The sequence below is a fragment of the Pelobates fuscus genome, chromosome 1 (assembly GCF_036172605.1).
Source record: "Pelobates fuscus isolate aPelFus1 chromosome 1, aPelFus1.pri, whole genome shotgun sequence".
Lineage (NCBI taxonomy): Eukaryota > Metazoa > Chordata > Amphibia > Anura > Pelobatidae > Pelobates > Pelobates fuscus.
The window spans coordinates 415160474-415184056 of NC_086317.1; the positions used below are offsets into that span (position 1 = coordinate 415160474).

General features: G+C 42.8%; 1 protein-coding gene across 4 annotated transcripts in view; it reads right to left on the minus strand.

Annotated features, from left to right (window-relative positions):
• Positions 1-23583, minus strand: part of TARBP2 (TARBP2 subunit of RISC loading complex) — a 78319-nt gene that overhangs the window by 39882 nt on the left and 14854 nt on the right. For 2 of the 4 annotated variants that reach the window (XM_063428449.1, XM_063428450.1), the window contains exons 5-9: positions 23376-23448; positions 22624-22741; positions 11682-11809; positions 9347-9542; positions 7090-7243 (exon numbers count right to left, since the gene is read on the minus strand). In XM_063428449.1, coding sequence (XP_063284519.1) covers positions 7090-7243; positions 9347-9542; positions 11682-11809; positions 22624-22741; positions 23376-23448 — 669 coding nt within the window. Of the gene's footprint in view, positions 1-6265; positions 7244-9346; positions 9543-11681; positions 11810-22623; positions 22742-23375; positions 23449-23583 lie in introns of those variants that run through there. The other 2 variants (XM_063428451.1, XM_063428453.1) reach the window with 2 other exon arrangements.

The following is a 23583-nucleotide window of genomic DNA, read 5'->3' on the forward strand; positions in this document are numbered from 1 at the left end:
AACAAGCGACTCACATAACTGACAACACACACCCCTAATGGCGGACACCTCATGCCTCCCTCGCAAACAAGATCTCAGCACTGAGACCACGCTGCAGACCAAACTAGAGGCTATCATGGCAGCATTCTGTCTGAAGCTGGAGAAAAGGGCCCTGCAGCAGGCAAGCAGCTCCTCACCTAGACGACGCCCCCCGCGCACACGGAAAAGGCTGATCAGGCCTCATACATCGTCCCAACACAAACAAAAGCAAAGCCTGAACCCTACCTTTGCTCACCGCCGAAGACCTCCGGCACCTCTAACAACCACCACTCGAGAGACTGACCAGCCCCGCAGCATGAGACCAGAACCCAGGGGCCTGAATCACCTTACCGACCTGCATAACCGCGGGGCACGCCATCACATGCCGGATACCTGGCACTCAGCCACGCCAAAGCATCCGACATCTCAGGCGATAAGAGCCCTCGAGGACGGCGTATGGCACCCAGCTGGAATCGGATGAGCACAAGCTGCAGACCAGAGTCAGCCAGGCACTGCTTGTTCTTGCTGGACTCCACTACCATGCTCCTAAATGCAGGAACTGCTCCATATACACAATCTAACCGTAAAGTTACAGTTTAAGTGCTGCCATAATCTAATCAAAATTTAGGGCTAATGGACTCTGATCTAACCTTAAGCATGATACTGAATCGTATGCATATCTAGCCTAACATGTACACAATTTGCTATAATCCACTGCTGTCTTATAGCTTGTTAATAACATGTTAATTGTTCTGGCACTTATGCTTACCATAATCTATTGATGCCCAATGTCCCAGCATCTTAACTACCTATCATTGATGTCTTATAGTACACTACCTATCATTGATGTCTTATAGTACACTACTAACTATGGAAGTCTCATAACCTGTTAATTCCACAAGCACAGTGGCTGTAAAGTACAGCTTAGCGCAAACGTGATTTCTATTAGTCTTATTGTGTTACCGTGATATAATCTGCTGCAAGGCTAGCAACAACCACTAAAAGATTATCCATACCAATTATTTTGCTTCATAAATATGATGGTTATGCTACAGTTATTATATTATGTTGCTTAATAACTTTGCCTCGCTAAGCCTCTAGAGTGATTAACTGTAATTTAAGTTTTTTAGACGTACCCTACTCTTAAAGCTTCAACGACAACTAACTAAGTCTACCTATTTTCTAAACGTACCATTAGTCTAACTAAACAGCAAACATACTTTTCTATAAGCTACCGCAAACCGTACTTCTAGATATAGCAGTGTCAAAGCTTAAAATGTATAGCTTCCCTAGCTAGTACCTACTTAACCACACTCTAGCGATAGTTAACCCTTGTTATATTTACTCCTCAAAAATGGGCAGGTCAGACAGGAAAGCTCACATGTTAAATGCTATGTTTACCCACTGTCTATGTTTCTCTCAACAAAATGTAAAAAATTGTGCCTATTGTTATATCATGCACAACAGAAAATAAAGAATCATGCACAACAGAAAATAAAGAATAAAAAAAAAAAAAGGAAGAAGCAAAAATTAAGAAAATAAAAATTATGGTAATATCGAAAGTTCGTGACTCAGATTCAACAATCATCTATCTAGCCGTAGGCATGTAAACAATATAGGTAATAAAACACCATACCAAAAGTATATAATCCCAGGTACTTACCGACTACTTGCGTAAGAGATATTTTTCTGTACTCACAAGAATCTACAGATGGTAGGAAGAAACAAAATAAAAAACAAATAATTCTAAGAGGGAAGGGTGAGTGGGAATGATACTCACCTCCTGTGTGTAGACAAGCAACCACCAGCTTTAGTACCTTTCTGACGCACCAGGGAGCAGAGGAAAGGTCAAATGGGAGACATGAAAACCTACAATTTGTCCCTTGCCACTGAAACTGGAGGAAATTCTGATGATCTTCTGCAAGAGTGATCGTCAGGTACGCGTCTCACAAGTCCAATTTGACCATCCAATCTGACTGTAACAGAATGTCCCAAAGGCAATGGATAACCTCCATCTTGAAGTGGTGGTATTGGACAAATGCATTCAAAGGATGGGAGATCGATGGATGGTCATATTCCGCCTCCTTTCTTGGGGGACCAGAAAAAGGTTGCTCACAAAACCCAATGTATCCCAATGGATTTCCTGAATAGCATTTTTGGATGCAAATTTCTTCGGTAATGAAGGTTTGATGGTTGGCGGCAATAATCATCTCCCAAGGTGGGAGTGCCTGTATGGGATGAGAGACCAACTGTAACCGATAGCTCTGTATCGTTTGTTATCACAGTGTATGACTGGTAAAACAGTGCTAGTGTGCTCCCTACTTTTACACGTGAAAAATGGGAATAAACTGTACTTCCCATAAGGTCTTATTCTGAAGACTGACCCCTGTGGCCCACGAGATGGGAAGAACGGGTAGTTATGCTCCTGCATAAGTCTCTGTGTGTTAAAGGAGCCTCTGTGTTGTATGAGCCCCGAAAATCAACGGCTGGGTAGACGGCTTCTCCCTCTTCCGGGACCCTCCAAAAAGCTTGGGTGCAAACACCCTCTTAAGAGATGTTTGTGCTTTGTCAAGCACTTTAAATGTCTTTACATTATTGTGGAGATCCTTGATGAAGGATTCCCCAATAAGAAGGCCATTGGCGGCCGGTCCTAGCTTATTGGTTGCCATACTGACCAGTTTGGGCTCAATCTTTAACAGAATTGCCTTGCGGCGTTCAGAGGACATTGCTGTATTCACGTTTCCTACCATGCAAACTAATTGTTGCAACCAACCCTTAGCCACCTCAAAATTAAAGACTACCTCGCCTGATTGGGTGGCCTCAATAAGCTCGTATAGCTTTGTAATAGGGCAAAGGGTGTCCAAGAATCTTGGCAATTCTTAATAAAGAGTCAAGACCTTTTTTCGGCTTCCATCCCGACTTGTTCAGAAACTGAACAATCTGCGAGTCAACATCTAGGGTTTTCCCAACCGGATCCGGTAAAATGGTCCGTGAGCATTCAACCCTAAGCTTACTGCGACACTCTTTGGACAACGGCTTATGCAATCTAAGTGCGAGGTATTAAGCAATGTACTCAGGAGGCTACCACTCAGCTGAACAAGGATGGCGCAGATTGTCCAGGTCAAACAAGGGATTACACCGTGTGGGTGTAGAAAACCACTGCTCTTGTTTACCTCAGAAGGCTAAGAGCCCTAAACCTTAGCCTTCTGGACTGAAGAGGCAGGTTTCTCAAACAAGTCATCAAGGTCGGAGCCGTCCTCACTATACAGGTCCATATTCCTCCACAATTATCTTGGGCACGTGCCATTTCCAAGATCTGCCAGATTGTGCCTGGCCAGGGGTTCTTTTGCACAGTGGTAGCGAGCCATCATTGACAGCCTTGTGTATGTCATTTAAGACCGGATTAACCTGTTTAGTTGGAGGGGATATAGCCTGTTTATACTTACGTAAGGCTCTGTAGCCTGGTTGCGCCAGTGTGGCGGCTAACAAGGCCTGACTAACCTGTGGGCCATTGCCTTGTGTCTGTATAAAGGCCTGGGTAATGGACGGAGTGATGGAGGATGACAACACCCATTGCTGAGGCCAAAGTCTTAACGGAGTGAGCGATGGTGGAATCAGGGAGTGATTGGAATTCCTCTGATGCCATAATGTTGGCACCATCTCTGAAATCCCTGCCAGAAAGGGAAACCCCAGGCAAGGGAAATTCAGGGCCAGAGGGTCCATCACCCTGATTCTGCATAGTCAAGGTAGGCAATAACCTAAACTCAAACAGCAGAAAAACTGCTAATAACTATGTAATACTATTTAGTAAACGAAAGGGCCAATGTGCAACAATAATACTTAAAGGCACTAAACTTTAAGTAAAACCCTAATAGGTTAAATCGAAATGAGAAATAGGTTAAGAGTAAAAGGTGGTGAGAGGATTGAGCAATCCACACACCAAGAATTTACTCATTGCAGAAAAATAAATGACATGTTCTGGGAGTGTACCAGGAGAGGTAGAAACGATCCAGCATATGATTACCCTAATTTTCGCGCTCTCTTTCTGGCATGACCTGGGGAGAAGGAATAAAATGGCCGCCATAAGTGCTAGCGTGCATATGCAATGACAAACAAACAAACCAAAAAAAAGGCTGCAAAGGTTAATTGTGCACGCGCAACAGTCAAAGGGAAAAACTGCAGCCTAGAAAAAATAGCATGCCTCCGAGAATGGCGAAGACCGTGGAAATCGCGGCCCAAGGCCATCCGCAGGTCTAATACAGAAACAGGGTGGATGGTCGAGCAGGAGGACTGGGAAGTGGTTACCCGGTAAGGGAGTAGAATATGAGCAGGGAAAAAGGGGGCGCCAAAGGAGAAGGGCAGGGAAAGTCAAGTCCCTCAAGGAAAAAAATGGGGAAGACAACACTCCGAGAGACACAGTAATGACTGTTAAGAAAATCAGATAAAATAATGTACAATCCCAAGTATAACAAAAGTATAAATGGAGACGTAAAATGGAATACTTAGCTAGTCTGAGGGAGCAGCAAAGAAAGAGGGGAGTCTAGGGGTTTCACACCTTTATGGACTGTACTGGGTCATGATTGGTTGCAGTGTTGCTAGTCAATGTTGTGTTTTACTGATGATTTTCTCTCAATTTTTTTTGCTGTTGAAGGAAAATAAAGAAATAGTGCATAATAGGAGCCTCGGCGTCTTTAATAAAATTATGTATTACTAAGTATACAGGAAATTGGTAAGGTTTATGAATTATCATGCAGGAAATTACCAAGGTTAATGAGTTACACCATTCCTGCTTTGGCACAATAAATTATATTAAAATATTAGATTATTACAATTGTCACAAAAAAATCCAATTAAAAAAATTAGACTTGAGGATACAGAACATAACAATAATAGAACAGTACCTGGAAACCTCAGTCTGGCAGCACGGTTAAACAGAAACAAATAATGTGGTAGGTCTGGGAGAAACATTCTCAGAAGGCACACAGTGCTGAAGTTTGGGAAACACATTTTCATCAGACACATATAGAGCTGACAGGAGGAAGACATTTCTAAAATGCACACAGTGTTCCTATTGGATGACACAGCCACACACAGTGCTGACATTAAAGGAACACTATAGGGTCAGGAATACAAACATGTATTCCTGACTCTAGTGTTAAAAACACCATCTAGCCCCCCTCAATTTAATAAGATCTTACCTTTATTTCAGTCTGCCCCTGATCTGCCTCCTTCACCGACATCATTAGAAGTGGTGATCTGAGCCAATCAGAATACTTTCCCATAGGCTGAGCTAGTCAAGGAGGCAGATCAGGGGCACAGCCAGCACAAGCCAAACACAGCCCTGGCCTACCAGCATCTCCTCATTGAATCAATCCATCTCTATGAGGAAAGTTCAGTGTCTCCATGTAGAAGGTGGAGAGACTGAATGTCAGTGCTGCACACTGTAAAGCGATGCCCCAGGAAGCACCTCTAGTAGCCATATGAGGAATGGCCAGTAGAGGTATCCTTAGGCTATGATGTAAACACAGCATTTTCTCTGAAAGAAAACAGTGTTGACTGCAAAATGCCCGAAAGAGCTGGTTATACTCACCAGAACAACTACAATAAGCTGTAGTTGTTCTGGTGACTATAGTGTCATTTTAAAACATAGCACTGACACTTTGTGAGTTCCACTGCAGCCTACTGTTTAGGAGCTTGTACTTTTGATATAGTAACCCGGGTTCAAATCATCTTATGGGGAAATATTACTCTAATATGATAAACATCTGATAAAACAAACATTGCTGGAGACATTACATGCAGTGAATTATTTTACCTGGAACAACACACAAGACAGTAAATATTCACTCTTGCATGTTCACTAAAGAGAAACTGAATAAGTATAATTAATGAGGGCTTCCACTAAATTTAGCAGGATAACATAAATGCGATAACTACATTGCACTTGTGGAAGCAGAACAAGCAAAAAAAAAAACTTTACAAATAAAAATGCAGGAGTTTAAATCATACCCTCAGAATCTCATGTATATAGAATAAGCATATAAAAAACGAATTAAACTTAAAACCTATGCATGATAAGCTCCATGCACTGCGTCTAGGGTAACTAGCAAGTAATGGATGAGATTTTTTTGAACTATCATACACTCAGCGTCCAATTTAGCTGCTCATCTGAAAATCACTTCTAGATGCATACTGAGCAAGTCCAGCATGCCCTCTAATTGGATAAATACCTTAAAAAAAAAAAAAAAAATCATCTTAAATTCTCCCAGTTACCCTCAATAGCATATCCATACAGCCATCCTTTATAATCAATGAGTCCGTTTATGCTTTGGTGGAGGAAGGGGGAGGGACATCAAAGCACTGCAGTATTGTATGTTTACTATTTATAATGGAAATTTGCAAGTTAACTTTTCCCAAAGGGAAACAAGGTCAGTAATTCACGCTTTTTACCACTGGCAAGAGATTTTATTATTATTATTACAACAATTATCTGGAGGGGCGCTGCTCAAAGTGTCCCTATGGACAAGCCTTGACTGCCCAATGTGTTCCTAATGCATTGTACACTGTTGCAATTCTCCTTTTGTAAACAGACCATGCTTTCATCACAATGGCTGACCAGGGTTTTAGTGCAAGTATGAATATACGTGCTTGTTGAAATGTTGCCTTGTAAGGTTCCTGAGATTCGATAAATTAAAATTTTGCTTGAAGTCAATATAGGAAAGCACCTCCTTTCCAGTATTCGCATTAACACAATGATTTAGGAGTGAGCAAATGGAAAAAAAAACAACAAAACCGAATGCCAAATAATTGCTGCTTTACAAGTTCAGTAGTGGTAGTGATACAGGGATACCAGCCCAGATTCTTTTCAGCTGTAGCAGAGCGTGCGGCCCTTTGGTTTGCAGGAGCTGGAGACCTGCTGGCCTGTTCCTTAATACCATGCTGTGGGATGAGATTTTAGGAATGACAGGCTGGTGCAGTCTTCACATAACTGAAATAAGGAAATTTAGCTGTGAGATAAATTACAAGGGAATGGGGAGGCAGGTACTAATATGCCTCCCCAACCTGACTCACTTCTGGCCTGCCATGAGCTTCAGGTACTCCAATGCGTTTTTAGCAGCGTTTGCGTGAGACTCGTCGCGAGAAGGGGCAGATCCATGGCACACAGTTATGGGCTGAGTAGAAAGTTCCACAAAACACTGACACTTTCCGCTTAAGCTGCGTTCACCTTGGGGGGGAAAAAGAAAAGAAAATGGAACTACATTTTAGGCACATACTGTAACATCTATAACGTACACACAAACAAAACAAAAAAATAAATCTATAGATTTAAAAAAAAAAAAAAAAAATGTTAGCTTAAAGGAACACTATAGGGTCAGGAACACAAACATTTATTCCTGACCCTATATTGTTAAAACCACAATCTAGCCTTCCTGCCCCCTAAATATAGTAAAATCTTACTTGTATTTAAGTTTGCAGCTGCTGGCTATGCCCCTGAACTGCCTCTATCTGCTGACATCATTAGAAGTGGTGGCCTCAGCCACTCACAATGCTTCCCCATAGGATTGGCTTAGAGTGTCAAGGAGGCTGATCAGGGGCAGAGCCAGCACAAGTCAAACACAGCCCTGGCCAATCAGCATCTCCTCATAGAGATGAATTGAATCAATGCATCTCCATTAGGAACGTTCAGTGTCTGCAGTGGGCGGAGACACTGAATGGCAGTGCTGCACACTAGGCAGTACTGCCCCAGGAAGCAACTCTTGTAGCCATCTGAGTAGTGGTCAGAAGAGTTTTCACTAGGTTGTAATGTAAACACTGCATTTTCTCTGAAAAGACACGTTTTACTGCAAAAAGCCTGAAGGGAATGATTCTTTTCATCAGAACAAATACAATAAGCTGCAGTTGTTCTGGTGACTATAGTGTCCCTTTAAGCAAGGCTCTAATCAATAAAAAAAAAAAATAAACAAAATCATATTCTCTCTGTTTGGACAAGATGCAAGTAGAAACTACAGAAATTTGAGTGAAATTCCTAGTAAGTTAAAGGGACACAATAGTCGCCTTTTTAGTTTTTTTTTGCAATCAAGCCTTGGTAAAATTGAGGTATGCTTGGGATGATTGACTTGCTGGAAGGTCCAATGATGCCCAAGCTTCAGCTTCCTCACAGACAGCATGACGTTTTCTCCTAGGATTTCCTGATACTTCAATAAATCCATCTTGACTTCCACATGCTGCAGATTTCCAGTGCCAGAGGATGTAAAGCAGCCCTAGAGCATCACTGAGCCCCCACAATGCTTAACTGTAGGCTTTATTATTTTTCTTCCTCCAGACTTAAAGCTGATCCATTGGGCCGAAAAGTTCCAGTTTTGTTTTATCACTCCCCAGAACAGAATAAAAAAACATATTTATATGATATTGAGTATATGGGAACAGACTTCTTGTGCTTTTGGATCATTAGTGATGGACATTTTGGAGTTTTGGCATGGAAACCTTCTGCGTTTAGCATGCGCCTTGTGGTACGCACTCAAACCTTAGTGCCTGTTGCCACCAAGTCTTGCTGCAGGTCTTTTGCAGTCACTTAAGGGTTTTTAACAGCCTGTCTTCTCAGAAATCTGGTTGTTGCAATTGATAGCTTCCTCTTTCTGCCCTGTCCAGGTAGAGTAACCACTGTTCCATCAACTTTGATCTTGCAAACTATGCTTACAACGGCATCTCTAGGAACATATAGTGCCTTTGCTATCTATTTGTATCCTGTTCCTTGTTTAACTTTGAGGACCAATTTTCTTACTTATAATATTGCATATTTCTAACATGCAGTCAAACTTGACACTCAACAAACCCCAGTTCACGTATTTTGTGCTGTTGTGAGGGAATCTATTCAGGGGGTTGAATACTTCTGAGACATCAGAAGTCAAACATTTTCAGTGGAAGTTGCGGAAAAAACTTGAAACATTCATTGTGTTTGTTATTTCAATTGCTTGTGTTTGATTTGTTCATTGCAAACCGCTGAAAGTCTGTACATTTTAACAGTAAACCAGATTTTCAAGGGCGTTTGAATAGTTTTGATTAAAACTATATATATTTCTTTGCAAAATGCCACCTTTACCCATTTGAAACAGAGCGTTTGGAGAACTATTTTCTGCCTCCCTGCAATGGAATGCTGAAAGGGTTTGTACATTACACATACTCAAAGACAGATTTAGAACCTGTGACAAAAGGCATGTAATTTTGCAAAATGTAACTGAATATAAATGGTATATTCAGAAATGTACTGTATATAGGATTTGCAAGAGTTTGTCACAAAAACTATGGAGCCCAGACTCTATTTAATTACCAAGATCAAAATAGCTAATTTGAAAGTTCTGCTCCTCTGCAAGTTCTTGTAGGAAAGTGCAGAAACTAGTGTTGGGGGTGCTCAGCGGGTTGGTCTTCAGGTGTACAATCTTCTCTCCAGTTGAGTTCCGCAAGGAATCCCAGGTGCATGTTACACCTCGACCTTTGCCTCCATCCAGCTTACCACCACCTGTGGTCTACACAATGTAAAAGATCAGTTAGTACATTAAAATCATATATTCTCAGAAATAGACAAAACGGGTATACTAAACAGAGCAGTGAAATGGGGACGTGGGGTGGAGCGCCAAGTTACGTGAAGGAGGTTTGAGTGGGTTTATGGAAAAACTCTGGGTAGGGGAAGAATGGAAAAGAAAAGGTTTGTGGAGACATACCAATCTACAAGAAGCTTAATTACTTTTTTCCTTTAAGCCCCACTCACAGTTTTCATTGTCCATCCTTCTGTTAGTTATCAATTTGTATTAGGTAAACTAAAATAATGCCTATTTATTATGTATTTTCTGGATTACCATTACGTAAACTAAAAGAATGCTTATTATTTATTTTCTGGATTACCCTTGCTCCATGGGGGTGGGCATTTTTAGATGCTTTTTGGATAAAATAAAGCTTATCCAACCAAAAGATCATGCAGGCCAACAAAATCTAATCAGCTTCCACAGTTCTTGGTGCCTTTAGCAGAGTGCTACTCATCTCAAATATGTGCTCTGTGTTTGGTGCAGCTATTCAAATTGTGCTCTGTCTTGGTAGGTACATGGGAAGTCTGACAAAAGAGAATTAATGATGGCAAGCTCTACAGTGCAAGAATAAGGCAGAAGACACACTGACACACATTTGTATTGACTTATATAACTGCATTATATTATAAGAAAGCAATCTCCGTAATATTCAGTTTTCAATGGCAAAGACTTCCTTATACTTCCTTACAATGTGCAAAGTGCTGGCTGTGGTTTGGAAGTTGGGATAGAGTGAAGCATCAGAAATATGAAAATAGCATTTGGGTTTAAAAAAAAAAAAAAAAAAAGAAGGGGATTGTGTCTTTGAGCAAACTCTTGCCCACCACGATGTTGATAGCCAACAACTCCAAGAATTCTTTGAATGCAGTAGCTAACCAGAGAGTCATAGGAGTTGCAGTTTAGCAGCACCTGAGGGCAGTGTTTGAGATGCCTGCTACAGAGGTGTGGTAATAAAAAAAAAAAAAGAAATCTACTTGTCCTCAAGACCCAAGTCATAACCCAACCTAACTCCTCCTAACAAGCTACTTGTCCTGACCAATAAAAAAAAGTTTTAAGTAGAAATAATCTCTCCCTCTGTTCTCCCTCATAGTGTGCTGGCAGTGGGTAGTGTGTCTGGGGTGTGCGTGGATGCTGTGCTTAGTATGTGTGTGGGATGTGCACATTGTGTGTAATGTGGGGGGGGGTTGTTTGTTTGCTATGTGTAATGTGTGCGCTGTCTGTGTGTAAAGTTTGGGGGATTTGGTGACTGTTTTTAATGTGTGTGAGTTTGTATCTTTGTGTTATGTGTAGGGGGGTGTAAACCGTGTGAAATGTGGGTGTAATGAGTGAAGTGTTGTTCGGGATTTGTGTAATGGTGCTCGCTACTTTGCCCTGTTCCTGTGGTCCAGCAGGAATCAAAACATGAGAAGTCCCCACCCCCCGTTTTTTGTTTTTGAAGGGAGAGGGATGGAGAATCGCAAATGCTTCTGAGCTGGATACCACTGCCAAACCAAAAGGAGAAGGAAGAAGAGAAAGACAGCCTGGGCAGAACCTGACTGCACCACCTGAAATCAAGGAGATATCTCCTGACAGTGAGTTATCGACTCTGCAGAATCACGAGCACCTGTAGAACACTTTGGTGGACGTATAGACACCAAGCCTGAGAATCTTGACCGCAAGAAACCTGGGACGCAACTTTGGGTCCTACAGTGGTTCGAGTTTGGGAAAAATGGCCGCTCTCCACACTTTGAACGGCGACCTGGTGCTCCTAGCCAATTGCAGTTCACCAATGCTCATTGTTTCTATTACCTTAATATTTTTCTTTAAAAAAAAATAAAAAATAAAAAGTGCAGTGTATCATAATCACTTATATCTAAAAGTCTTGATGGTAATGGTAAGTTGTATACACATACATATTACACAATGAAAGCACTTTGTCTGGGCCAGTTTTTCATGGATCGAGCAAAGATTCTTAGTACTAGTAAAGTGACATGTGATTTCTAACACACTTATTACAATCCAGCTAAGTTGTTTCAATATCAAGTGGAAAGCCCTTTTAGAAGAGGGAATGCAATCATGTCCAGTCCAGCCCAGCCACATAGCTACCATGCAGAATTGATCCTCTTCAGGCTCCGTCTCTCCTGTATCACGATGCTCTGTGGGGACCCTATGAATTTGGAAAAGCATTTTCGCAGCTGCATTTCTTTTGGCCAGCTTCTTGGACGTTCCGCTGCCTGTTAATACAATTGTAACAAAAGTATTTATGGATAAAACGTGGTGATGGTGACATGCTGTTGCATTCCAAACTTCTATAATTACGTAAATTGCTGCAAACATGCTGCTTAAAAACGAATGATTTAAAAATAAGAAAAACCACAACCTCACAAAGTACTGTCACCCAACAAAAATAAAACATTAGTAATAAATAAATGTAACTCACTACTTTACCAACAACATTATGTAACATAGAAATGCATAGGTTTTAATTTTTTTATAACCAATACACTGCGCCTTATTTTAAACGTTTCTGTTTCCTTACAGATTACATTCTTAACACTGCCTGGAAGGTTATACTGTAGTGCTGTTCTAATATATATCAGACTATTTTAGAAATTTGACAACATACTTGGGTGTGCTCTCTCAGCCCTGGCACTGCTTAACATTGCAGAGCTAACCAGGTTCTTCTGCAGGAGAATCCACAAGCAGGGTAAAATGTTAGAGGTGCCTGGCAGGACCTAGGTAACTTGTCAAGTCTGTTACAAGACGGTACTAATTAAGAAGAAGAGAATGAAAATGACCCTGCTGTGGCTCTGGTCTTCTCCTAGCAGACACAACCAGACCAAGCACCCTGAAATCCGACCCCCTTTTTATACAGGTTATATTCCCTGGAGCAGCCTACCAAATCAGGCTGGCCGCATGGAACTTGGAGATGCTAGCCGGTCAAACCTTTAACTGGTTGTGATCACACATAGTGCAGTTGATTTGCATTATTTAAACTGTAGACAGCTCTTGGGTTGAGCTATGCGGGGATATTACATATATGGGGTGTACTGTAGGAGAACTGTATAGTTCAGGCTATTTTGTTAGGGCACCCTGTTGCCGGGAGGTCAATTATATTAGTGGCACTCGATCTAGTTATCTGCCAGACACAGAGACGCCTGAGTGAGATCTACATTATTTTAGTTAACAACCCAGGATCTGTATATAAATGTGTGCACTGTAAGACAATAAAGCATTCCTGTTTTCACTCTTCATCAAGTTTAAACTTTGGCAGAGATACTCTGATCGAGTATTAGATTTCCACCACAAAGTCCTTCGAAAATGGTTTGAACAATGACTATGAGATGGCACAAGGTCAGTCCTGGCACCATGACCACTTTGAGTTGTAATGCTTATGGTGCTAGAAGTGTTCCTTTAAGAGATTTGTGTGTGCAATTAAACAAACAAAATGTCCAAAACAAATTATGTAGAACTCACCTAAAGTGTCATCTCAATAATTCATGAGGGAAAGTGTAAAAACTGAATTCCAAGAGGCAAGCAAAAATCTACATTCCAATACTGATCATTTCCAAAAAATGATTCATTATAACCATTACTTATCATACCAACTACCAAATCATCCATGAATGTGCTAATACAAGTTTAATACACATCATTTGCATAATCGGTTTAATCCAGCAATTACTGTATATCTCACTACAGAAGAAATATCTCATGGGGCAAGTTATTATTTTTTACAGCGATGAATGTATAGGACAGTCTTAATAAATTGCACAGGAGGGATATGGGGAGAATAAACGTCATACAAGAAAAGCAATTGGTTTAATTTTGTTTGATTTTATGATTTCCTAGGAAATTAAATCTATATAATCTCCCCGCGAGGAATCTAGCCAGCGCATCCATTTTTCTACATTAGAGTTCTCCAAACTCTGACCCTCCAGATGTTGCCGAACTACAACTCCCATTATTTTTTGAATGAAATAGATAGCCAGAGAATCATGGGAGTTGTAGTTCAACCCGGATGTCTATGCATCAATTTAAGGAGTCTATTGACTGCTGTACACATTTTATTCAAAAACAGGGCACCAGGGTGCCAGACAACCATCTCTCCATCTGAAACTTCTGATATGCTAGCATTTCTGCTGTTTCTGTTAGTGCACACCTCTAGTTTGTTCAGCTGCCAGGCAGCTAACAATGCACACATACATATCGACTTTACTATGTTCTAGTATTTCAAAGAGGCCCTCTGGAAAAAAACAAAACATAACTACTACAGCTGATTGCATTGGTTATGGGGCAAAGAGCCTGTTGGACACCGGTTTATTCCAAACTGAGTTTCTAGAAAAAGGAATTCCCACTTTAGCAATATCTTTAAAGATGGGTTGAACCTGTGAAACTAAAGGGACAAATGTACGCATCAAACAGTTTAAAGGGACTCTATAGTCACCATATAAAATCAAGAAAGACAGGTCCCCCAGCCTTCCTTCTTGCTTTTATATGTACTTTCATTTATTTAAAAAAAAATTTGAGGTGGTTTTATATTCAAAACTTACCTCCGTTCCAGCGCCGAGCTCCCAGCCATGCCGCGCCCCCTTTTTCGGGGCCCAATAGGACGCTTCTCACAGAGAAGCCCTGAGCGGTGGGTGGGGGGCCTAAAATTATCAATAAGGGGGGGGGACCTACTGTCTCCCCCCCCGGCCCCCACCCCTGAGCGGCGGGTGGGGGCCCTAAAATTATCAATAAGGGGGGGGCCTACTGTTCCCCCCCCCCCCCCGGCCGCCACCCCTGAGCGGCGGGTGGGGGCCCTAAAATTATCAATAAGGGGGGGGGACCTACTGTCCCCCGGCCCCCACCCCTGAGCGGTGGGTGGGGGCCCTAAAATTGTCAATAAGGGGGGGACCTACTGTCCTCCCCCCGGCCCCCACCCCTGTGCGGCGGGTGGGGGCCCTAAAATTATCAATAAGGGGGACCTACTGTCCCCCCCCCGGCCCCCACCCCTGAGCGGCGGGTGGGGGCCCTAAAATTATCAATAAGGGGGGGGCCTACTGTCCCCCCCCCCCGGCCCCCACCCCTGAGCGGCGGGTGGGGGCCCTAAAATTATCAATAAGGGGGGGGGACCTACTGTCCCCCCCCCGGTGCGGCGGGTGGGGGCCCTAAAATTATCAATAGGGGGGGGGGGGCTACTGTCTCCCCCCCCCCAGCCCCCGGCCCCCCACCCCTGAGCGGCGGGTGGGGGCCCTAAAATTATCAATAAGGGGGGGACACCTACGGTCTCCCCCCCCGGCCCCCACCCCTGAGCGGCGGGTGGGGGCCCTAAAATTATCAATAAGGGGGGGGCCTACTGTTCCCCCCCCCTGGCCCCCACCCCTGAGCGGCGGGTGGGGGCCCTAAAATTATCAATAAGGGGGGGGACCTACTGTCCCCCCCCCCCGGCCCCCACCCCTGAGCGGTGGGTGGGGGCCCTAAAATTGTCAATAAGGGGGGGACCTACTGTCCTCCCCCCAGCCCCCACCCCTGTGCGGCGGGTGGGGGCCCTAAAATTATCAATAAGGGGGACCTACTGTCCCCCCCCCCCCGGCCCCCACCCCTGAGCGGCGGGTGGGGGCCCTAAAATTATCAATAAGGGGGGGGGGGACCTACTGTCCCCCCCCCCACCCCTGAGCGGTGGGTGGGGGCCCTAAAATTGTCAATAAGGGGGGACCTACTGTCCTCCCCCCGGCCCCCACCCCTGTGCGGCGGGTGGGGGCCCTAAAATTATCAATAAGGGGGGGACCTATTGTCCCCCCAGACCCCCACCATTAACTAAAAACATGTAAAAAAAAAAAAAAAATGAGATAAAAACAACTTACCATTTGATGTTTTCTTTCTTCTAAAATCTTCTTTCTTCAGCCCCAAAAAAGGCCAAATAAAAAGCCATAATAACAGACGCAATAAAAAAAAAAAAAAAAAAACAAAATCCATGTTCACCCATGGAGGGCTCCGTGCAGACTGAGCTCCGCAGGGCGGGGGAAGGCTTATAAAGCCTTGCCCCGCCCTGCAATTAGGCTAAGAACACTCTGATTGGTGGGTTTAAGCCAATCAGAGTGCTCTTTGTCATTTTACAAGCGTGGGAAAGTTCTTTGGAATTTTCCCACGCTTGTAAAATGACAGAGCACTGTGATTGGATGGATTTCAAGCCATCCAATCACAGTGCTCTGTGTCATTTTACAAGCGTGGGAAAGTTCTTTGGAATTTTCCCACGCTTGTAAAATGGCACAGAGCACTGTGATTGGATGGCTTGAAATCCATCCAATCACAGTGCTCTGTGTCATTTTACAAGCGTGGGAAAGTTCTTTGGAATTTTCCCACGCTTGTAAAATGACACAGAGCACTGTGATTGGATGGATTTCAAGCCATCCAATCACAGTGCTCTGTGTCATTTTACAAGCGTGGGAAAATTCCAAAGAACTTTCCCACGCTTGTAAAATGACACAGAGCACTGTAATTGGCTTAAACGCACCAATCAGAGTGTTCTTAGCCTAATTGCAGGGCGGGGCAAGGCTTTATAAGCCTTCCCCCGCCCTGCGGAGCTCAGTCTGCGCGGAGCCCTCCATGGGTGAACATGGATTGTTTTTTTTGCGCTCGTTTTTTTTTTTTTTTTTTAAATTGCGTCGGTTATTATGGCTTTTTATTTGGCCTTTTTTGGGGCTGAAGAAAGAAGATTTTAGAAGAAAGAAAACATCGAATGGTAAGTTGTTTTTATCTCATTTTTTAGTTAATTCATTATTTTTAGGGTGAGGGGGGTAGGTAGGGAGATAATTTTTTATTTGTTTTTTTTGGGGGGGGGGGGGGTTAACTAGGGTCCCCCCCCTTTGTATTTAGGGCCCCCACCCGCCACTCAGGGGTGGGGGCCGGGGGGGACAATAGGTCCCTCCTTATTGATAATTTTAGGGCCCCCATCCGCCGCACAGGGGTGGGGACAATAGGTCCCCCCCTTATTGACAATTTTAGGGCCCCCACCCACCGCTCAGGGGTGGGGGCCGGGGGGGACAATAGGTCCCCCCCCTTATTGATAATTTTAGGGCCCCCACCCGCCACACAGGGGTGGGGGCTGGGCGGGGACAGTAGGTCCCCCCCCCCCCTTATCGATAATTTTAGGGCCCCCACCTGCCGCTCAGGGGTGGGGGCCGGGCGCGTTCACAGTGCTTTGTGTGCTGATAGCCCGTCTGAAGTATTCACCCAGAATGCATCAGACGAGAGGCCTTTTTAGGGCCTCTGAACTCGGAAGTCCCTCTGGTGGCCGTCTGATTGACTGCAACAAGAGGTGTTCCAAGCTTCCAATGTAAACACTGCATTTTCTCAGAAAATACAGTGCGTACAAGAAAAAGGCTCCGGGTAGCTGTAGCACTCACCTGAACAACCTCATCAAGCTGAAGTTGTTCAGGTGACTATAGTGTCCCTTTAAAAATGGTTTGATTGTTAACCGTGGGACAGTGCCATGGTACTTCTGGCACCATAACCACCACATCCCCCAATGTTTGCTTTGAGTGCCACTTTCAGCATCCTTTCCTGCCAATTTCAAACAGAAACCCTAAATTAATTACGCAAACTTTGCCGTTTAAAAAAATATAGATCTATAGATATATATATATATATAAAAAAAAAGTTGCAAAATGTTGCCTACAATATACACAAGTGATCATTTTGAAATTACTTTGAAATGGGGTACATTGACGTTATGACAGGCTTATGCAATGTATGATCATATACTGCAACAAAATCGTCATTATGTAATATCTCTCTCTCTCTATATATATATATATATATATATATATATATATATATATATATATATATATATATATATATATATATATATACATATATATATATATACACACACACACACACACCGTATATACTCGAGTATAAGTCGACCCGAATATAAGCCGAGGCCCCTAATTTTACCACAAAAAACTAGGAAAACTTATTGACTCGAGTATATCCTAGGGTGGGAAATGCAGCAGCTACTGGTAAATTTCTAAATAAAAGTAGATCCCAATAAAATTACATTAATTGAATATTTATTTACAGTGTGTGTATATAATTAATGCAGAGTGTGTGTGTGTGTAGTGTGTCTATATAATGAATGCAGTGTGTGTGTGTTTGTGTGTAGTGTGTGTTTGTATGAATGCAGTGTGTGTGTGTTTGTATGAGTGTGTGTGTTTGTGTGTGTGTGTAAATAATGCAGAGTGTATGTTTGTATGAGTGTGCGTGTGTATATATTGCAGTGTGTGTTTGTATGAGTGTGTGTGCATATAATGCAGAGTGTGTGTTTGTATGGGTGTGTGTGTATAATGCAGAGTGTGTTTGTATGAGTGTGTGGGTGTGTATATAATGCAGAGTGTGTGTGTGTGTGTAAACTGGGTGGGGGAGGGCATTTTTGTTATTTTTAAGATTTTTTTATTTTAATATTATTATTTTTTTTAATATTATTATTTTTTATTTATTTTAATATTCTAAAATGAAATTATTTTTTTTGTCCCCCCTCCCTGCTTCATACCTGGCCAGGGAGGGGGACTATGGCAATCCCTGGTGGTCCAGTGGATGGGCTGCGCAGTGGGGGGGCCGGCAGGAAGTGTTTACATACCTTTACAACAGCTCCGGTCAGCATCGTGCAGCTCTTGTCAGCTCTGTGCAGCTTCTCCATTCAGCTCACAGTGTAAGTCTCGCAGTCTGCTTGCCGCATTGCCACAGTAACCTGTGGCAACGCTCTGATGGCCGCGGGTCTCGCGAGACTTCCACTGTGAGCTGAACGGGGGAGCTGCATGGAGCTGCAGTAAAGGTAAGTAAACGCTTCTTGCCAGCCCCGAACAAGACCGCCGGGCTTGTAATGAGCCCGGCGGTCCTGGTCTGTAGTATGGCAATGTAAGTTGCCATAATACAGACACTGACTCGAGTATAAGCAGAGTGAGGCTTTTTCAGCACACAAAATGTGCCGAAAAACTCTGCTTATACTCCAGTATATACGGTATATAGATTTTAAAAACATCTTACATAATGACGATTTTGTTGCAGTATATGATCATACATTGCATAAGCCTGTCATAACGTCAATGTACCCCATTTTGTAACCTAGTAACCTGAGCAAAATCCAAAAAGGTTATAGTGGGGAATGAAATGTGATTGAAAACCCCTTCCACCTCAAGTCTGTGGATAGTTGATATATCCACTGCAGATTTGTGATTTCTGTGGGAAAAGAAAGTCTTATGGCTTGACTGGTGTGCAGATTTATATAATAGGTTTGTTTTTTTAGGTCATCAACAATACGAACTTGAAATACCTTCCAAAAACAGAAAATGTTATGATTACAAGAGCTTATGTTCCAATTAAAGCAAGTGCTAAACAGAAGGCAAAATATAACTTGCATCTTATAAGTAGCAAATGGGTAACCATGGTCACTGCTACTTTTACCTAAAAACGACATTATATCCCTTCAAACGAAGACCGTATGCATTTTTAAAATAGTTCTAAGGAAAGTGAGGGGATTTTCAAACTTGCCAGAACAATTATCTTTTGGAAACAGGCACACTACTTTGAAATATGCTCTAGACCACCTTAAAGGACCACTGAAATCACCCAAACCCCCTACTCTCAACTAAAAGGTCTGAGTGCAGCGGACAAGCCATTTTAACCCTGCAATGTACAACATTAGACTTTTGAAGAAACTGCAATATTTACATTGCAGGGTTAAATAAGACAACGACAAAACAAAACAGAGGGAAAGTGGGTCCTGGAGTGTGACCGTTGGCTGAGCATGAGTAACTCCAATCCATCACTTCCATCACTACTAGAAGCATTGGTTTGGAGCAGACTGTGGAAGACAACAGCAGTCAGGCCGACATCTTCGAAGGCAGAAAGTGTGGCTGCAGCAGAGGAGTCTTGGCTCAGGAAACTAAGTATTCATTTGTTAACATATTTTTAATTTTTATAGCAAAATGAGAGTGCACTACTGTTATTTCCAGTACTATACGTTCCCTTTAAGGCAGAAAGTATCATGGTCCAAAAACCCTTTAAAAAATGTCCCAGCAGGGGGCGGGGCCTAACAGCCGAGCTGGCCAGACATGTATGCAAAGAGCTCTGACAAAACTAAGCTTAATCTTGGCTATTACTGCCCAAAATCGTGATTCCAACAGCCCTGCGACTGCTTACTACTGAAATGAGTGGGAGCTTGTGGATACAAGCACCGAGTACTTCTAACAAGATATACCACACTCCTCATATGCGGCCTAGCATGGGAGGCGACCTCATGGCAGGGAGAGGCGGCCGATCTCCCAACATGAGGACCGCTTTGAGCAGCAGCCCAACTGATACCCCGCATCCCCCCCTCTGGACAGGTGGGGGTTATCCCGGTCCCTGCTGGGGACATCCCCGTATCTACAGCATGTGGATCCTCTGCCGGAGCGAAGACTGCAGGCCAAGCCCAAGATGGCCACCGAACCACAGCATGGGCGAGAGGACTCAGAGATTCAAGCATGGAGAGAAAGATTTGAAGCTAGATTTGACCAAATCTGTCAAGACTTCTGGAGGCGTTTGGAGCGTAGGTCAACCCCCCAGGACTTACCTGTCATGCAGAAGTTTACTGCTGAAACGGCTGTTCACCGATCCAACACCAGTGCGCAACCGCCATACCGACAGACCTATCGGAGGTCTCTACGGGTGCCGGAGCTGACAACAACACAATACAACTGTATGCCGGCCTTCCCATCTTGCTGCCGCCTCTCGGCACGGCGCTCTGGGGGGAGCCGAAAACACTCTGCTGGACTGCTCCGTCGGGTGACGCGCATCTGGCGCCGCAGATCACGAGCCCAGAGAAGACACAGGAGCTCTGGTCCGAACGCTGGACTGTGTTGCCTGGCGGCCGGGACAAGATGGGTGCGCACAGGCACTCGGAGCTGGTGGCTCTTTTCCATACAGCAAGGTGGACTTATGTGTTCCAGTCTCAGCAGCCCGCCATTAATGGGCATCGGATAAGCAGCCCCGTGCGAAGGCCACTGAGCTCTTAATGTACAGCTTGCTTTCATTGCTTAAGGGGCTAGTTTTAAGTGGGAATGTTTTTTTTTTTTATATTTATTTTTATTTAAAAAAAAATAACAAAAAAAGATTTAATTTACCATTCCTCGTGTTTATACGCCAGTTAAGTAAACTTAAATTTGTTACTCTCTGCACATAACTATCTAATGGCAAGCCTCAAATATTACCTGTGTGAGACTGACATGTCAGTCATGACATGATACATTAGCCTAACCGTGCTTATTGCACCGACAATGTGCTCCATTGTTTAAATGTAATGCTCATTTTCGGTCACAGCACGACAAGAGCTTAATTTGTACAAGTTGTAAGGTAATAACCAGACTGGCCACTGCGAGATACCTCCCTTGGAGGCATAAACCCCAGAGTCCACCAGCCTAACTAACGGACTCCCCTCCCACATGAGAGGATAAACCTAATCTCAGGGTGGACATGCTATCTCAACCAATACCCCTACGAATTGCATCTCGAACATGCTCCACCCCTAGGAATAGTACCCAGTGGATACTAAGCTACAGAACAAACTAAAGATTAATGTGTTGCCCTATATTACCCTAGTGTACCTGACAATGTTAATGTCTGCCTACCCAGTAAGCCTTGATAACACTTGTTGCTTTCGCATTGTTGGACATAACTTATTTCAGCCTGTATTAATATAAAAACGTGCATCTCTAAAAAGTACGTTAGCTTTACCATGAAAATGTGTGCAGTTACCTCTTGTACTTTAACTTTACCATAAAAATGTGCAGATGCAGCGAAATGAAACAAAGTAATACCTTGCATATATCAAAACATTATGTACCAGTTTTTATTGTGAATTTTGCATGTTCCTGCATTCGTTGTTGTGACGATGCAGGATGATTTGTACACCTTTGCACAATAAAAATAAAGAATAAAAAATATGCCCCAGCAGTTACTAGAATTATTTACACAGGGGCTCAAAAAAGAGCCTCTATACAATTATTAAAGAACAGCTTTGTTCAAGGGCATGAAATAAAAAAGAAGAAGAAAAAAAGTGGTCTTATTAGTCACCAGAACAACTACAGCTTATTGAATTTGTTCTGGTGAGTAGAATCATTACCTTCAGGCTTTTTGCTGTAAACACTGTCTTTTCAGAGAAAATGCAGTGTTTACATTACAGCCTAGTGATGACTTCTCTGGCCACTCCTCAGATAGCTGTTAGAGATCTTTCCTGGGTCATGGCTGCCTAAAATGCATCCAAACATTCAATGTCCCCTCCCTCTGCATGCAGACACTGAACTTTCCTCTAGAGATGCATTGATTCAATTCCTCTTTATGAGGAGATGCTGATTGGCCAGGGCTGTGTTTGAATCATGCTGGCTCTGCCCCTGATCTTCCTCTTTGTCAGTCTTAGACAATCCTATGGGGAAGCATTGTGATTGGATCAGGCCACCACTTCTGCAGATGTCAGCAGACTGCTTGTTTTTCTGAGGCAAACAGCATGCAGAGTTACAGCTTCAGGCTTGAATACAATAAGATTTTGCTATATTTATGGAGGCATGAGGGGTCCAGGGGGACTAGATGGTGGTTTTAACACTATAGGGTCAGGAATACATGTTTGTGTTCCTGACCCTATCATCATCCTTTAACCCCTTAAGGACACATGACATGTGTGACATGTCATGATTCCCTTTTATTCCAGAAGTTTGGTCCTTAAGGGGTTAAAAACTAGCAGAAAAAGATTACAAATATTCGTTCTATATTTATTTTTCCCAACAATCCCCAATTTAAAAAAATAAAAAATAAATTACTTTTAACATAATGAAGCAACACTTTTTAGTCTAAAATTTCCGATTGGTCTGGCTCAAAGTGCATGGGTTTAAAGAAATATTGTTGACATCAACCATGTATTTCCATTATTTTCACAAAACTTAAGCCATTTTTTCTGTAATTATGTTGCATTTTCTGCATATGTAACACTAAGAATAAATTAGAAATTCTTTCTCCATGATCCTACCAATTTCCAGGAACTTCTCAACACGGCACGTCATGGTGAATTCCTTCCTGTGCGCTGGACCAGACTCTTGAGTCACTGTATATTCAGGCAGCCTCCAACCCTTCTGCACCACAAGCTCCTGGGGAAAACGGATAGTACTTGAAGTAGCTCTGTCACTATATGAATCACTCTGCTCCCAGCCAAGGGATCTCCTGCTTAAACCTGAACCCCACCACCACGCCTCGCCCCAGGACTGGTTCAACTTATTGTTTTCAAAGTTATTCCAGTCTCGCCAGGTCTTCTTCTTGGCTCTGCCATCATAAAGATTCTAAAATGGCGGCGCCCGTAAATCTTATCTCTTGACGTTTTCTGGACATGAAATCTGAAACTTTGCATTAACTCTTATGATAGTAAACAATGGTCAATAATGTAACGCTAATGAAGTGCTGAGCCGTGGGAGGGAGGTGACTATAGTAGAAGATGGTCAATGACAAACACCCTTTGTCAACCTTCAGGTTATACATAAGAAACTCACTAGAAAATATGCATAATTGTGTAAACAAAAAACAAACAAAACACAATACAGGCCCACTAAGGGAGGGGGCAGGGCATGACAGTTGTGTTTTAAGTAAACAAAAGTTGGAACCAAGAACTCTTGGTGTGTAAAGAGCATGCGGCTGACAAATGATACGAAGGAAAAAAACAACTCACATGAAAACAGTTTTTGTTTTTTTAAGATTGTCAGAGGATGTAGTGAAAGCGATCTGACCTACCTGTAAAGCTCCCACTGGGTTACATTCTGACTGCTGTGCAGAGAGCGGGGGTTTTAGTTCAATTGTGTCGTTCCTAGAAGAAAACCAAAAAAATAAAATAAAAATCTCTCTCTCTCATATATATATATATATATATATATATATATATATATATATATATATATATATATAAATAAATTACAAGATGGCTATACTTTTTTAAACATGC